Raw genomic sequence first — 16696 nt, 5'->3', positions numbered from 1 at the left:
GCTTCAATCCGTATCAGTCTATCGATCTATCGACACCTGTCAATGACAGAGAGCGCACCATTGACTCTGCTCACAACCAGCACCAAAGTCATTCGATAAGCTATCCTATAAGATATGCTCATCCCAACCTTGCATCACCAATGTTAATTCCGCTTCCTGATCGCTCTCCAAATTATCACGATGGACATTGCTTGCAGCATTCGCATGATGCTGCAATACTGGTTTCAGAAACACCTACAGAAATGCCTGTGCCAACGGCAGCTGCAAAACAGAGACAGTCGGCCACCGTTATGGAAAGCAGAACAATCAAAACTCATAGATATACTCCGTATAGGTGTGATAGTAAGACCGCCGAATATCGTGACGCATTCCATTTGGGTATATTCCGTAGATCCTTGAACACGCAATCCCGTCACACGGAGAACATCATTGGTGATGATCAAGCTATTCATGAATGACATTTTTTGAGTATGCAGTACAGTAAGCCAAAGTCGACATGCTCGACAATACTACAGATTGAGAAATCTATGGCATCTGATTCCTCCGAATCTTGAATTCGGCCTTTGTCCTATTAAGCCAATACTTCCTCAAAATCGTCTTCTTCATCTTCCTCATCATCTTCGTTTCCATCATCATCATTGTCATCTTCATCTTGATCCATTTGTTCATTTATGGAAGGTTTTATATCATCACCTTGTTGGTCATCTTCTGTAATAACAGGTTTATCACCTTCTTGTTCTTCATCTATACCACCTCTCCAAGTTTTCTTTAATTGCCACATATTAACATATTTACCTTCTTTAATTTGTTCAGCAACATCTCTTAAAACTTCTCTCAACCATCCATCAGGTTGTTTTAAAGTCATTTTTAGCGCAGGTATACCCCAATAAGGTTTTTCTTTGAATAACGAAAATATTCGATCGGTCAACTCGTGTCTTTCTAATCTTGCGTGTCTTTCACCATTGTTAACTTTGACATTTGACTGTTTGAGGTGAGAATTTCAGGTGATGTCGTATAGGTTGATATGGGAATTAATCGGGTCAGATGATGGAATATGGGAGTTTGGAGGAAGTTGCGATAGGATTGTGGTTGTATACATCAGCATTTCGTGTAGTCGTGTAGTCTTGAATGAGCAGATATCGCGTATGAAAGCGGACTTACAATCATCCTACTACCAAAAGTGGATATAGCATTTCGATAACCACTCGCCAATTGATTCTGCTCAGCTTGTGATATACCTGTATCATCCATCCTCATAACAGGTCTGTAGTAAAGAAGTACAGTATTGTGGTTAATGTGAGTTGACATTTTTAGAGAAGAAATACTCTAACTTACCGCTTAGATTGTTCACTCTCCAATCTTCTCTGTTCTAGGATTTTAAGATACTTCTGATTCTGTAAAGGAGTAACTTGACATTCATGATCTACCTTTGCAACCAGTTTTGGGAATGCTATAATATAAAAGCGTAAAATCAATCAATTTCAGTTATCTATCATCAGGGTTCTGTATGATATATGGGGGATAGATAATATTGGTAATATGAGGTATTTACGATGACTAACCTTTTTCCCTTTTTCTCTTTTTCAAAATACCATTTCCTTCTTGACTTTGATTCTCACCTTGATTTTCATTTTCATCATTGTTAAAATTATTTATACTTGTAGTTGTATTTTGACCATAAATTTTCTTTTTTTCAGTAAATACATATAAATTTTTAGCTCTTTCTTCAGGTACATTAACTATATATTCATCTGGTATACCTGATGTATCATATCTTGATTTTTTGTATAATGTTTGTTCATCGTTATCTATTGCTTTATCATCTGGATGAGATAATCGTAATGTTATTTTAGCTGGTGTTGTGCTGTTTATCAGGTGATGACAATCAGTTTCTAGTAAAGTAATGGTTGATCCATCATATATATACATAGTATCCCCACCACCCACCCTTACCATGACTAATATACCCCCATCCCACCCCTAGCAGCCGCTGATAATATAGACTGCCCCCATCCCACCCCTAGCTACCAAAGGTAGTACTGGCCCACCCACCCACCCTTCAGTCTAACATGCCCCCAACCCACCCCGAGCTACCAAAGGTAGTACTGGCCCACCCACCCGCCCTTATCAGTCTAATCTGCCCCCATCCCACCCCTAGCTGCCGCTGAGAGTATAGACTGCCCCCATCCCACCCCTAGCTGCCGCTTGAAAGACACATGACTTACGAATTATCAACCACCAAACTACCCAATTCCACTCCCTTTTCTTCAATCATTTCCCATCTTTCCAATAAAAATCTTGGTATTTTTAATGCCCATACTGATGAATTATTTTTTCTATCTGATATTTCTAATTCTTCTTCTTCTCTATCTTGTATAAAAGGTTTAATAGTTTCATACCCATGACTCGTACTTCCATTACTTGGTCCAGCTGTAGATGTAGATGGAGTATCGAATGATGATATTTGAATATCTGGTTTTATATCTGGTTTAGTATCTTGTGATTGTGACATTGTATATTGTCTTTCATTTATTGTAAGGATGATCTTGCAAGTCTGTGAGAGCTGGTTTGGAAGGTGAGGATGATGAAAAGGAATATGAATGCAGGATACTACGAGTATTTTGGACATGGATAGTGGAGGATTCCAATTGATGCGCTCACTCACCTAAAGCTTAAGCCAGCGTTATTATGAGGATGAGAAGGGATACCACGTGTGATAAGCGTGGCGGTGGTCAGTCCAGGCCAAGCATAATAATAACAAATTAGAGTCATTCGTCACCGCTCAACACCTACTCGACCACGTCGCGTCAATTGTACTCCCACCACTTGCTTGTTTTCTTTCATCATTCATCATCTTTCTCAAAGTGACATTATCAACATATCAGTGAGACACTTGCCAGCATCCATCAAGCAGAGGGTGTCAGAAGCATCCCTGTACTTGGTATACCAGCTTAAACATCAACTTTGAGATACCTTTTCATTGTAATCACCGGATCAAAATGGATTATATCGAAAGTGAGTGTATATTCTACCTCTTATGACTATAACAATCACGCTATATGTGGGATTGAATTTTATGACAAGATGGAACCATGTGAGAAGAGGAAGCTAAACTTGCTGGCTACCCACATAGGTCTCACAAAACAGGCTCAAAACCTGACTATGTATGATGTCAAGTCATACTACAATCAAGCTAAGAATATGGTATTAAACGTTTCGGAAATGGAAGCGAAAGTTAGGGAAGCTACAAATGATGATCCATGGTGAGTGTTGATATTGTCACTTGATCCTTCCCTAGTGATCGTACACGATCATATACAACAGCTGATTCAGGTAATACAATACAGGGGTGCAAGTTCAACTTTGATGCAACAAATAGCTGATGGGTGAGCTACATAATATCTCGTGCTCACGGTGAGATTGAGCTAACTTCTTTTGTACAGTACACATAACTTGTAAATCAGAATTCTCAAAATTTTCGATTGTTCAACCCAGACTGATATACTGACCCCCAACTAGCGCCCAATTCAACGAAATCATGCCTACTATATATGCGAGATTTATGGAGTAAGCTAAACCTACAGCATTCAGCTGGGAGACAAGCTAACATTCATGGCTTTTTTAGAAAAGAAGCTCGAGAATGGAGACAAATCTACAAGGTCAGCTAGCGCGGCAATGGACCATGTGATGCAAAGCTGATGGATGATGTCTCAATAGGCTTTGACTCTTCTTGAATTTCTCGTTAAAAATGGTTCAGAAAGAGTTGTTGATGATGCTAGAGCTCATGTATCTACCATCAAAATGTTGAGAAGTTTCCATTACATTGATGAGAAAGGCAAGGATCAAGGTATTAATGGTGAGGCATTTATCTTCCTTGCTTTAGGAGATTGATGGGGGCTGACCAATTATCATTGCACAGTACGAAATCGAGCTCAAGAAATAGCTTCATTGCTTGGTGATGTTGATAGAATCAGAACTGAAAGGAGAAAAGCTAAAGCCAACAAGAACAAATATCAAGGTGGAGGTAATGATGGTGGAATGAGTTTCGTTACTTCAAGTGGAAGTAGATATGGTGGTTTCGGAAGTGATAGTCTTGGTGGTGGTGGTGGTGGTGGTGGTGGTGGTGGTGGATCAGGAGGTGCCGGCGGTTCAAGATACGGTAGAAACGATTATGACAATGGTGATGGTAAGCTGAACGCCTTTTTTTTTTATACCCGACATTCAAGTGCTGATAAAACCTATCTCGCGCACTCCAGAATATCGATCATCCTCTCGAAACTTCCGGGAGACGGCCGCCAAAACTGAATATGACGAATATGAAGGCGCCGATGATTTCGATGATCGACCTCCTCGTCGTACTGCACCTGCCTCTAGTAGATCAGCCGGCGGCGCCAGCACAAGAGCACCACCTAAACCAGTTGCAAAGGAAGAAAAACCAGTCGAGAAGCCTAAAGAAGTCAATTTATTCGATTTTGACGATGACGAACCTGCTCCCTCGGTGCCTGCTCCTGCTGTTGCACCTGTTGCTGCAGCTAATAATGCTTTCGGTGGTGACGGTACGTTGTTTATCAATCTTGACCACCGAAATAAGAACTGACGGAATCACATAGACGACTTTGACGATTTCCAACAAGCCCCTACATCTTCCGCTCCTGCACCAGTAGCTGCTGCACCTCCTACCAACAATGCAAACGCAAACCTCTTCAATCTTCTTAACTCCAATACAACCTCTGCTCCTACTCCCCAAGTCCCCTCTTTCTCTGCTGCACCACCTCAATACAATTTCAGCTCTCCGCCTCTCACTCAACAACCTCAAGCCCCATCATATGCATCAAGACCATCGTATTCGTCTTCATCTCAAGTTGCATCCCCACCAGTAACTTCACCCCCAGCTACTAAACCAAGTGGAGCATCTACTTTTGATGATTTGTTCAATTCATCGTTAACCTCCATGGGTGGACAAAGTACAAACAAGCAAACTGGTGGACAAAAGACTATAAAAGATATGCAAAAAGAAAAGACTATGAATTCTCTTTGGGGCACTTCTTCAGGTACATCTGGTAATCAACCTTCTCAAGCTCAGAATCAACAACAACAAGCTGCTAAGAGTTTAGGAGGAGATTTTGATGATCTCCTTATGTAATCCGGTTAGAATATAGATTATGGCGACTGCGATGCGAGTAAATGCTATAGATCGATATCAAATTTATCATTTGGTTCTCTTATATATTCTATCTTTGGTGTGCATTGTAGGATATGCATGTGCGATTTCATCTTGTCTGCTATATGTACTCTACTTTGATCGATACGGTCAGACATCCCCTGGCGAATATGCCACATCACCATGATGTTCGGTTTTCGGCGATCGCCGCATTCAGTTACATATATATATATTCAGAAATATTTCGGTTTTGACTTTTGCGTAAAGTTGAGTGCAAGGTGAAAATATTTGTTTTGAACATCTTCGATCTGATAGTTTAATATACATACAGCGAAAATGGTCAGATCGTATATGCGCCATGGGCCAACACAGGTGAGTTGAAGATATGCCATGCTTATGAGCTGTATTTGAAGCTTATGTCATCGAAATATGTTAGGCTTTTGGTATAGTCAACTCTCCAACAGCGAATTCTTCTTATGATGGTCGGTTAGCTTATGTAGCAGGATGGGAAGATGTATTGGTGTGGGACGTGAAACGTGGTGAGATGGTAAGTCATCCTTGCGACCATATACTCAGGATCGTGTTAAATGATCACTTTGTAGGTATCTATGTGGCATTCACCATCACATACATCACCAGTAACGTTTCTAGTTGCAGCGCCTTCAACTTCCTCTTCATCTTCTTCCTCATCTTCTTCTAGTTCAGGTGGGAAAGTGACATATGCAGTATCATACCAAGATGGATCAATCAAATTATGGGAATATGAACCATCTGAACCTGATCAAGAAGCTGTAGAAGTGGTAACTTTTAATGGACATAAAAAATCTATAAGTTATATGTGTTGGGATTATGATTCAAGTAGATTAGCTTCAGGTGGTAATGAAGGTGAAATTGTTTTATGGGATAAATTGAGCGAAATTGGTTTATTTAGATTAAAAGGTCATAGAGGTTCAATTACATCATTAAAATTTATTCCACACCCATATAAGTCACAAAATAATCATCCAGGTTTTTTAATTTCAACTTCAAAAGATACATATTTAAAATTATGGGATTTATCAACTCAACATTGTATTCAAACTTTAGTAGTTGGTAGATCAGAAATTACTTCTTTAGCTATAAAAGAAGAAAATGATGATTCACTTATTGGTGTTGGTCTTGATAATGGTAACGAAGAACAAGGAGAAGAAGAATTAGCTCAAGAGATTTCAATAAAAGGTAAATGGTTGATCGTTACAGGTAGTGGTGATGGTGAATCAAAAGTTTGGACATTGGAAAAATCTGATTTGGAAAAGGGTTTGAAAGAAAATGATAGCGGTGAAGTAAGTTTTGAATTGATGGATTATCCCAAATAAAACGTATTTTTTACTTGGTTCAAAGTAACGATTATTGACCAAAAGCACTGCTCTGCTCTTTCTTTACTGTAGCTACCTACACTCATAAAACCTTTATGTGCTTTACCACTTCCAACATCATCATATCCAATTACGCAAATAGATTTCCATTCAACTTTACCTCTTCTTTTGATTCAAACTAGTGATAAAAATATAATTATACTTCGAATACGTCCAGTAGAAGAAGTTAATGCTAAAAGAGCTAGAAGGAAAAAGAGAGATAAAGAAAAATCTAAAAAGAAGAAAGGAACAACAAAATTAGATGATCCAGAAGAAGAAGAAGAAGAAATCAATAATGAATTATCATCTGATGATAAAGTAAATTGGGAAGAAAGAATAACGTCTTGGTGTGTGGTTAGAGCTAATGCTAAGATAAAAAGTTTTGCTATGGCTAAAGATCAAGTTGATTCTGCTAAAGGTAGTGTTCAGGTGAGTAAGAATATATCGCAAACGGATGATATAGAGATGTCCCAAAACTAGAGCTAATCTGTCATTCACTTAGTTGCTCACTGCTCTAGCTAATAACTCTATCGAATCATATACTATACCTTCACCTTCATCAACAACAAAAAAATCATCAAAATTAGCTGATGGAAGTACGCCTGAACCAATAAAAACACATGTGGTCGAATTACCTGGACATAGAAATGATATAAGATCAATATCAATATCATCTGATGATCAAGTTATAGCAACAGCATCAAATGGTACATTAAAAATATGGAATTCAAAAACAACACAATGTATAAGAACTATAGAATGTGGTTATTCAATTTGTTCAACTTTTTTACCTGGTGATAGACATTTAGTTATAGGTACAAAATCAGGTGAATTATTATTATATGATATCGCTTCATCAAATTTATTATCAACGTATAAAGCACATAAAGGTTCGGTTTTCAGTATTGATGTTAGACCAGATGGAAGAGGTTTAGTTTCAGGTTCAGAAGATAAAGATGTTAAATTTTGGGATTTTGAAATGAGAGATTCAGGTGAAGGTGAAAAAGTAGTTGATAGATTAGGTAGAGAAACTATTGTGAGTGATATGGGTTGTTGTTCGCAACTTATTTCCCTAATGCCAATTCAATCAAACATAATGTATAAACTGATCATATCTTTTTTTCTTTTTTTTTTCACTACTTTTTATAGTACAAAACAAAACAACTTACTCTAGTTCACGTTAGAACATTAAAAATGACTGATGATATATTATGTTTAAAATATTCACCTGATAATAAATTTTTAGCAATTTCATTATTAGATTCAACTGTTAAAATTTTTTTCACAGATACATTAAAATTTTTCCTAAGTTTATATGGACATAAATTACCTGTTTTATCATTAGATATTTCAAAAGATTCAAAATTAATCATTACATGTTCAGCAGATAAAAATATCAAAATTTGGGGTTTAGATTTTGGTGATTGTCATAAATCAATTTTTGCACATGATGATTCAATTATGCAAGTTCAATTTGAGAAACAACGAGATCATGATAATAAATCTAGTCATTATTTTTGGTCTGTAAGTAAAGATAGAATGTTAAAATATTGGGATGGTGATAAAGTGAGTAATGAATTGTTTTCTTTCGTCTCGCTTTTACTGGGGTTAATCTTCTTAACCAACAATATCGTGAAAGAGGTTTTCGAGCTAAATTATTTTTTTCTCTTAACTCTCAGTTCGAATTGATTCAAAAACTTGAAGGACATCATGGAGAAATATGGGCATTAGCAACATCAAATAATGGACAATTTGTAGTTACAGGATCACATGATAAATCAATTAGAATTTGGGAAAAAACTGATGAACCATTATTTTTAGAAGAAGAACGTGAAAGAGAAATTGAAAAATTATATGATTCAAATTTATTAGATTCAATGAATCGTGATCCAAATTTATTTGAAACCAACAATGATAATACTCAACAAGGAATAAATGGAAATGAAGTTGAATCTGTACAAAAACAAACAAGTGAAACCTTAATGTCAGGTGAAAAAATTATGGAAGCTTTAGAAATTGCTGATTCAGATAGAGAACAAACTAGAGAATGGCAAGAAGAAAATGAAAAATCCACTAACAATGTTTTGTTACCTAAACCATCAAGAAATCCTGAATTAATAGCTGCAGGTGATATTGAACCAGATGAATTTGTTTTGAAAACTATTCAAAAGGTTCCAACAGCTTCTATGGAAGATGCTTTATTGGTTTTACCATTTAGACAAGTCATTAGTCTTTTAGGTTATTTAGATGAATGGGCGTTGAAAGTAGGTTCATTTCATAATTGGCTGTCGTTTATTCTTGTTTTAATATATGAACGCTAATGATTGATTAATCAATTTACTTTGATGTTCATTTCTGTTAGGGTCAACAAACGGTATTAATTTCAAGAATATTATTTTTTTTAATGAAAACACATTCAAATCAAATTATTTCAAATAAAATTATGAGAATACCTTTATTAACATTAAGAAATCATTTAAGAGAATCATTAGAAAAACAAAGAGAAATTATGGGTTTCAATTTAGCTGCTTTGAAAATATTAAAAAATAATTATGAATTAGAAAGAACAGCAGGTTTATATGAAAGTGAAAATTTGAATGAAGATGCTGTAAAGAAAAAAATTGAAGATGGTAGACAAAAGAGGAAAAGGGTTCAAGTTAGAGCTTAAGAATTTATAGTCTCGAACTTTTCTGTCACAAGGTAAAGAGAGATAAAGGGATTGTTCTTGTACGGATTCAAGAGTATTTGTATGATAATAATGCATTTCATACACTTCATCATCATCATCATCATCATCATCGTCATCGGAAATTTCAATCACTTCAAATAAACAAGTTGTTATATTTTTTTTTCCAAGTATTCGACATCACCACCACCACCGATTCAAGGTTAAGTGACCACATATATATACTATCAAACAGAGAGAATAGTAACGTACAGGACGTATCGATGGGATTACATCGGAATGCTAAAAACTACATATGTATATTATCTTTCTCCTGTTTAACGTTAACGACATCTAAACTTGGTTCACCTTCTTGTGATTCGGTTTTGAGTATTAGAGGTGAATTATCACGGTCAAGTTGTTCGTGATTTTCTGGATAAAACTCAGACATGGAATTTTGAGCAGAATAAAATTGTTGTTCCTCTTCTTCTTCGTCTTCTTCCTTTGGCTTTATATCTTCATCATTGTCTGTATCTGGATGTTCATCTTTACCATCCGGGTCACCGTGTTCTTCGTATATATCATCTTGCCCATCTTCAGGTTCTTCTCCGTCTATATTTTCACTATCCTCTTCATCATCATCAGATATAGTGATGGGATCCACAGAAAGCTTAAGTGATTTCCTTTTATTCCAATTATTTGTATCTATACCTAATCTTTGTAATCTTTTATCTACTTGATTTCTACGTGATTGCCAAAATCCGTACCAATCTCTCCATGGCCGCTAAGATATTTGATAGATTTTATGAATCAGCTATCAGTTCAACTACTAGGCAATCTCACAGCATACACTGTACTGAAACGAATGCGTCAAACTCACCTTATCCCTCAAATCATTGATCAGAAACCTTCTTACATCACCTCTTCTGATATTTTCTTGAGTTGTCGACCAATTAGCAATTTCTATAACTAAAATATCAAATATCTCTTTTTGTCTAAACGTCTTCATCGTTAAATCAGTTGAACTTCTAAAATCTTTATATTCTATAGGATCTTTTACCCATACTTTCTGTTAGTTAATCAAACACAAACATCGGTCAGTAATTGTAGTTCATACTGTATAAGTTGTGGAGTATATTATGTTCACCGATTAGGCAGAAAGGATCACTAACAAGAGTTCCGTATCGGATCATTTCCGGTGTTTCCTCTGAGCTGTCGCTGTTTGTCTTTCGTTTCTTCGCACGTTGGTTGGTCTCCTCATCTCTATCAGCAATATCCTCTCCATTCCTTTCCCTTTTGACCGAAGACATATTCATGTCCGAGATACCTTCTTGAATGATTGCATCTGCTGATGTCGACTATGTCCATGAACGAAAAGACAATGAAGAATTAGTGTTAAAAGACTTATCGATCGAAAGTATAACCACATTGTTCATGTCGAGGGTACTTACACCTCTATGTTCATCACTTAATGCTACATCGCTATCAACATTGCTCTCATCTTGTGCTTGTATTGTCATTTGCTCGGCGAGTGATTTACCGTTGGAAACATGCGAACTTTCAATAGATGTCAAACCAAGATCATTTGGTGTTTCAAATTCAGAATGAGCGATATAGTTTTCTTGATTCCAATGAGATTGAGTGATAATTGTCGAAGTAGAAGGAGGAGAAGGTAAACCCGAACCTAATGTTCTGATCCTATATGGTTCTTCATCAACAAGTTGTTTCTGTTTACAACAATCTGAAATCCAATTTGATGTTAATACATATTGCCAATCGGCAGAATTGTTCAAATATCGGATCTCATCTTGAGTTTGTGGATGCAAGTCCAGATGTTGATTTTGTGATGGTCGATTAAATATAATATGTTGAGCCGATTTATAAGAGGATACCGTTCTTCCACCGTGAGTCTGTTCTCAAATACGTTAGATACATGGTCATATATTGTTATATTACAAGATCATCATTTACATATATTTATAGGATAAGTCGGGTAACTACAAGAAAGACTCACTTGAATTACGATCGTAGTCATTATATCTTCGTTAATCAAATAAAAAGTCATTGGTATGTCATCTTGAGTGAATATCCCCATAGTAGAGAATTGACCTGCTGACATTGTGATGACGGTAGTAATTGATGATCTGTAGGTTTGGAGAAGATTGAGTATCGTAACCTTCAAGACAACAATCTCCGAATACAATAATAATCGTTTGAGCTGAACACAGATGATTGATATCTCAGTAAAATTGATCTCTCTTAACAACTCCCTAGATGTTACTTTGAAAAACTTTGTGCGTGAGTTGTTTGATCGTGATTCTGTTGCTGAACTAATGGTGCAATTTTTCACATCAACACATCAAGGGAAAGAACCCAGAGGTAAAGGATCCGCTGAACTTGATTGTACCTTTTTTCATTTGTGTGTATGTGTGTGTGTGTGTATTGATCAACGCATTGACCTCTCACTACTGTTAACATGCCTTTGGACCAGGGTTTGAAAAAGAAGAAAAAAGAAGATGAATATCGTTTCATATTCCCTAACACCCTAGAAAGATCTTTGCCCCTTGGATCGTGTTTCTGCAGGTTTTTCAGTTGGAAAGATCAATCAATTTTACCTTCACTATGTAATCATGAACTCGACATCACTTGCTGAGATGGACAAGGTCAAACTTACACATCAGCACCCGACTTTGTCTTCTTTTGACCTACAGTACATTACTCACAAACCAAATCAGCGTATTACAAATCTATTTTCGATTGTTAGAAATTTTTCACTATTCATTTTCTCGCACAGACTCGTTATCCTCGCAAGATTCGATGGTGTATTGGTATGAGTCAAGAGATAAATGATGACGAGCAATGATAGTGATATTTACTCTGGAGGGGTTTTCAGAATCAATAAAAGACCTATGGTATTTTACGTATGTAATAGTAGTGCAGGTATAAATTTTGGTATTGAAGTGAGTCGAAAAGGTACTTACTAACTTTTCAACCTTGAAGTTTCGTTGTTGATGCCCATTACTGTTATTTTTCCGGATTTTAGACAGGTGGAGGAGTAATTTGTGATTCATCAACATCAGCACAAATAATCATATTTAATCGAGATGTTTGTCCAAATAACATATCACCTAGAACACCAGAAGAGAAACATATAGTCAATGAACTGGAGATTACCGGTATAGAAAATCAATACATAGTATCTTCGTTATGGATATACGATTGTCTAAGAGATAAAAAATTGTTAAGAAGGGATAAATACATCATCAAATTGAATTTACGCGAATTAGATCTTCCGTATACTTCTACGCCATGTTCGACATCTACCCCAACTCCTACACCAACACCGATCTTACTTTCAGTATCCGGAACACCCTCAAGCGACCACTCGTCATCGTCAAATTCTCAGAACTTTTTTACACCGTTACCAGCAAGCAATAATGCTGTTACTCAAAAATCGACCAATACGACTAAAGCTCTTCTAAAGATAATCATCAAAAGACCTATCATTCCACTCACCCCTAGTTCATCGTCACCTGTACAATCAACTTGCCTTAAACCTATATCAAAAAGCAGAACCCCTATTTCAGCTACAATCTTCAGGAAAGAGCGAAGCACCTCATCATCGTCATCCTCTTCTTATGCCAAGGAGCAACCAATAATATCTAATTCAGGAAGACAGACAAATAATAGTTTAATATCGAGTTTAAGTGGTTTAGAGTCGAGTAATGACTCGCGTATCAAAACAGTAAGTCTTGCTGCCCATAACCAAGATTTAACTAGCATGGTAACTGATGCTAATTGTGTAATTCTGAAAGTCACACATCCCATCTTCCTTACACACAGGAGACGGTAGTATACCTGGTAAGGAGAAGGAAAAGAATAAAAAATACGTACCTATAATTACCAATGGTATAGATCAAGAGGAAGCTGCAACTATCTTAGCTAATGAATTATATGAATTTGCTCATAGTAAGGATGGAAAAGTCATATCAAGCGATATTAGAGGATTTATAAGACACCTTGGTTCTAAAGTGAGTACAGTTTTTATTTATTATTGACTTTTTATCGTATATTGTATATTGACGAAATCCACATAGCGACATGAAAGGAATTGGGATAGATTTTATGCACGTCATCATGAAGTGGTAGATAAAAAGGTTAAAGACTTAGGTGGTGATCCAACAGGATGGTATATTCCTCCAAATGATAAACCGATAAAAGATCATTCATCAAAGATTGTTGATGGTGATAATGCTTTTAAGAATAAAGGTGCTATGAAAGGTTGGACATATGTACTTGCTGATCAAGGACCTCAGCCATTGTACAGGTAGTTTTAGTATCCTTACAAACAAGATGAAATAGATGCCGAGGAAAAAGAAGACGAATTGAGATAATCATATCGGTCAAATCCGTTAGTCATAACTGTTAAGCAATATGCGATATACGAATTACGAATGATGACTGGGATCCACTCAACCGTCGGTTACTAAAACTGTTATACCAATTTACCAGATCTGGTAATTCTCCATTAGGGTTTGACCGAGTTAAGCGCGTGTTATCGTCTTACTCCTCATCATGACTCTCCTCGCACATTTATATCAACTATAACTTCCTTTTGATATCATATCATATCATATCAACGAAAAGAGTCAAATCGATATTCAGAAGTGTAAAGTGTGTCAGATTCGCTTCTTATATCCTTGATACGTTTCAATTCGTTTCATATTCACACTAGATCATCGCAAGATAAAGAGAGTATTCATCAATAGCTTGATAACAACCACATTAAATCGAAAATATCTTTTACCTTCTTACAGCAGCTTGACCCTACACAATCGATATAGACAATACACGATGCCTTCAATCGATCCTGCTCCAGTGAAAATTGACTTTACTAAATACTTTAGTATTGAATCAAAAACTAGGAAAAGGTCACAATTGAAAGAATTGAGACCTTATTTTGACATTCCTGGTATGATCAGTGTAAGTAATACATTCTTCTTTTTCTCTTTGGTAAATTCATTAATATTGATGAGCTTGTATATATTGTTTAGTTTGGTGTAGGTATACCTCATCCTTCAACATGGCCAGTCAACGGAATGACATTATCAGTACCATTTGCTGGAAAATCAGTTTATGTACCTGGATATGAAAGTGAGTTTAGATGAGTTTATATTGAATGAAATAGTGTCATCTTTAGATATGAAAAAGATAACTGACTTGTTACTTGTATGAAAATCCATATTTAAAATAGATAGATCACCTGAAGATATGTTACCTTTAACATCATATACAGAACCTAAAAAAGGTGAAGATTTATTTCCAGATTTAACATCAGAATTACAATATTCTTCAACATATGGTACACCACATTTATTAGGTTGGATTAAAGAACATATAAAACGTGTACATAATCCACCTTATGATGAATGGCAAAATTTATCAACAGCAGGTAATACAGATGGTACAGATGCTATTTTAAGAGCTTGTTTTGATAGAGGTGATTATTTATTAGTTGAAGAGTTTGGTAAGTTGTTGGATTTCCCCCCTCTTGGCCTCATCAATATCCTCCGTAACATTCATAGATAACAGGCTTTCATCCTAACCGAATTGATAACTTATATACTTTACTTCTTAGCCTATCCCGGTTTATTAAGTCCAGCAGCAACTTTAGGTATAAATTGTTTAGGTGTACCTCTAGATAAAGAAGGTTTAATCCCTGAAGCTTTAGATGAAATTTTGACTAATTGGGATGAAAAAGAAAGAGGTGGTCCAAGACCTAAAATGCTTTTGGTCGTACCGTATGTTCAAATGATATCACCTTTCACTTGATGCTTCGTCGAGCTGACTTATACGATGACAACGCATAGAACCTGCTCAAACCCTGCTGGTGTGACTATACCCGTTCATCGAAAACGGGAAATCTACTCTGTTTGTAGAAAATGGGATTTATTAATTACAGAAGATGATCCATGTGAGTGAAAGCATATCACTGGTTTACATGTACTCACTTATTGCATTTTTATCTTAGACTGTTTCCTTCAAATTAGACCTAACGGAGCAGCTAGTCCAATCGTTCCAAGTTTCTTATCTTTAGATACAGATGGCAGAGTTTTAAGAATTGATTCATTCTCTAAGATCGTCGCTCCAGGAAGTAGATTAGGTTGGATAACTGGTCACAAAACAATTGTTGAGAAAATCATGAACACCAGAGAAAGTGCTACAGTGAGTCACAGATTCCTTCAAATTATACGACAATAATTGATGGCTAAGTGTGATGTATCGTCAATCATAGCAATGTCCATCTGGATTTTCAATTGCGGCTATTGCAGCTATTTTACGTGTGTGGGGATCTCATGATGGATTTGAAAACAAATATATCCCTCATGTCTCTGGTAAGTATTTGTGCTATCTGTACATTTGTTTATCAATACTGATTTTCATATTATTCTCATATAGAAATCTACTCTAAAAGATGTTTAATGATGATTGATTTATTGAAGAAACATGTACCTTCAGAAGCAATTGAAATACCTGAAGGAAGTGGTGGAATGTTTTTATGGGTTAGATTAAAGATTGAATCACATCCTTCTTTTCCAAAAGAAGATCCAGATAAAATATCTAAAAAAGTATTTCAATCTTTAATTGAAGAAAAAGTCTTAATGGCACCATCAGAATTTTTCAAAGCACCATCAATATCAAGTTGGTCAAAGGAAGAAGAAGCTAAAAGATCATTTGTAAGAATTTCATTCAGTTTACCACCTCAAGATGAAATGGAAGAAGGATGTAAGAGAATGGGTAGAGCTTTAGCTAAAGAATGGAATGTAAATGTAAATGCTTAAAAATGCTGAAAGAATGCTTAAATGCCCTTTGGGAGAATAAAACGAAGAAAAAGAGTCGTTAGACTAGATAATCCTTGATTTTGATCAGAAGCGAATATTAATAAGGAATAACAAGGAGATATAAGGGGGATGTATCTTTCAAAGGAAAGGTAAAGGGATATTTATATTATTTGTAGATTTAATAATTATGCTTATGCCATATATACTCAATATTATCTATCTATATGCCCAATTATCAATCTTGCCTATATATTTGCGAGATCTATCGTTAGGAATATATCATGTTCAAAGGTTCTATTTCTCACTTTCTAGATCTGAAGACCGACCTAGATTAATCTTCAAAACCTCCTGAGTCCAATTGCAAAACACCCTCTCAAATGTATATATATAGATATAAATCATTTTTTCTTGTGCGTGTGAAAAAAAAACTTCGAACGGGTAGGATGACATTGAAACTGTTTTAGCTGTCGTTCGAGCCTTGAGGGTTATATCTTAGACATTTTCATATGAACACTTTCTCTCCACTTGTAAAAATCTATATAAATCATTATATATGCATTCATGTATACATATATATATATATATGTATATATATATATATATTCATTTGTCTACAGAATTAAATTAATTTCAA

General features: G+C 35.8%; 6 protein-coding genes across 6 annotated transcripts; 4 read left to right on the top strand and 2 right to left on the bottom strand.

Moving 5' to 3' along the window:
• Window positions 1-571: 571 nt before the first annotated feature.
• On the bottom strand, window positions 572-2512 carry L201_006978 (uncharacterized protein; the record flags this gene model as incomplete). The annotated part of the gene is made up of 5 exons (XM_066222689.1): window positions 572-982; window positions 1162-1264; window positions 1336-1450; window positions 1563-1864; window positions 2226-2512. 5 exons carry the CDS (start codon window positions 2510-2512, stop codon window positions 572-574), a joined length of 1218 nt encoding a protein of 405 aa, XP_066078786.1.
• A 487-nt stretch (window positions 2513-2999) lies between these two features.
• On the top strand, window positions 3000-5143 carry L201_006977 (uncharacterized protein; the record flags this gene model as incomplete). The annotated part of the gene is made up of 9 exons (XM_066222688.1): window positions 3000-3015; window positions 3134-3263; window positions 3348-3386; window positions 3520-3567; window positions 3626-3659; window positions 3718-3856; window positions 3920-4186; window positions 4257-4556; window positions 4611-5143. The coding sequence occupies 9 exons, from the start codon at window positions 3000-3002 to the stop codon at window positions 5141-5143; spliced, it is 1506 nt and encodes a 501-aa protein (XP_066078785.1).
• Window positions 5144-5497: 354 nt separating this feature from the next.
• On the top strand, window positions 5498-9223 carry L201_006976 (uncharacterized protein; the record flags this gene model as incomplete). The annotated part of the gene is made up of 8 exons (XM_066222687.1): window positions 5498-5533; window positions 5598-5708; window positions 5764-6483; window positions 6589-6984; window positions 7058-7591; window positions 7705-8121; window positions 8235-8819; window positions 8918-9223. The coding sequence occupies 8 exons, from the start codon at window positions 5498-5500 to the stop codon at window positions 9221-9223; spliced, it is 3105 nt and encodes a 1034-aa protein (XP_066078784.1).
• A 307-nt stretch (window positions 9224-9530) lies between these two features.
• Window positions 9531-11339, bottom strand: L201_006975 (uncharacterized protein; the record flags this gene model as incomplete). Its single annotated transcript, XM_066222686.1, has 5 exons — window positions 9531-10004; window positions 10101-10289; window positions 10393-10578; window positions 10672-11130; window positions 11235-11339. 5 exons carry the CDS (start codon window positions 11337-11339, stop codon window positions 9531-9533), a joined length of 1413 nt encoding a protein of 470 aa, XP_066078783.1.
• A 730-nt stretch (window positions 11340-12069) lies between these two features.
• L201_006974 (uncharacterized protein) lies at window positions 12070-13551 on the top strand (the record flags this gene model as incomplete). Its single annotated transcript, XM_066222685.1, has 4 exons — window positions 12070-12180; window positions 12264-12965; window positions 13036-13251; window positions 13318-13551. The coding sequence occupies 4 exons, from the start codon at window positions 12070-12072 to the stop codon at window positions 13549-13551; spliced, it is 1263 nt and encodes a 420-aa protein (XP_066078782.1).
• Window positions 13552-14074: 523 nt separating this feature from the next.
• Window positions 14075-16062, top strand: L201_006973 (uncharacterized protein; the record flags this gene model as incomplete). Its single annotated transcript, XM_066222684.1, has 8 exons — window positions 14075-14203; window positions 14275-14374; window positions 14475-14747; window positions 14859-15021; window positions 15091-15194; window positions 15252-15445; window positions 15516-15615; window positions 15680-16062. The coding sequence occupies 8 exons, from the start codon at window positions 14075-14077 to the stop codon at window positions 16060-16062; spliced, it is 1446 nt and encodes a 481-aa protein (XP_066078781.1).
• Between the last annotated feature and the right edge of the window lie 634 nt (window positions 16063-16696).

This window comes from Kwoniella dendrophila, chromosome 9 (assembly GCF_036810415.1).
Source record: "Kwoniella dendrophila CBS 6074 chromosome 9, complete sequence".
In the NCBI taxonomy this organism is placed as follows: Eukaryota; Fungi; Basidiomycota; class Tremellomycetes; order Tremellales; family Cryptococcaceae; genus Kwoniella; species Kwoniella dendrophila.
Note: the sequence above shows the minus strand (reverse complement) of the source record. Positions and strands in the feature narration are given on the sequence as shown.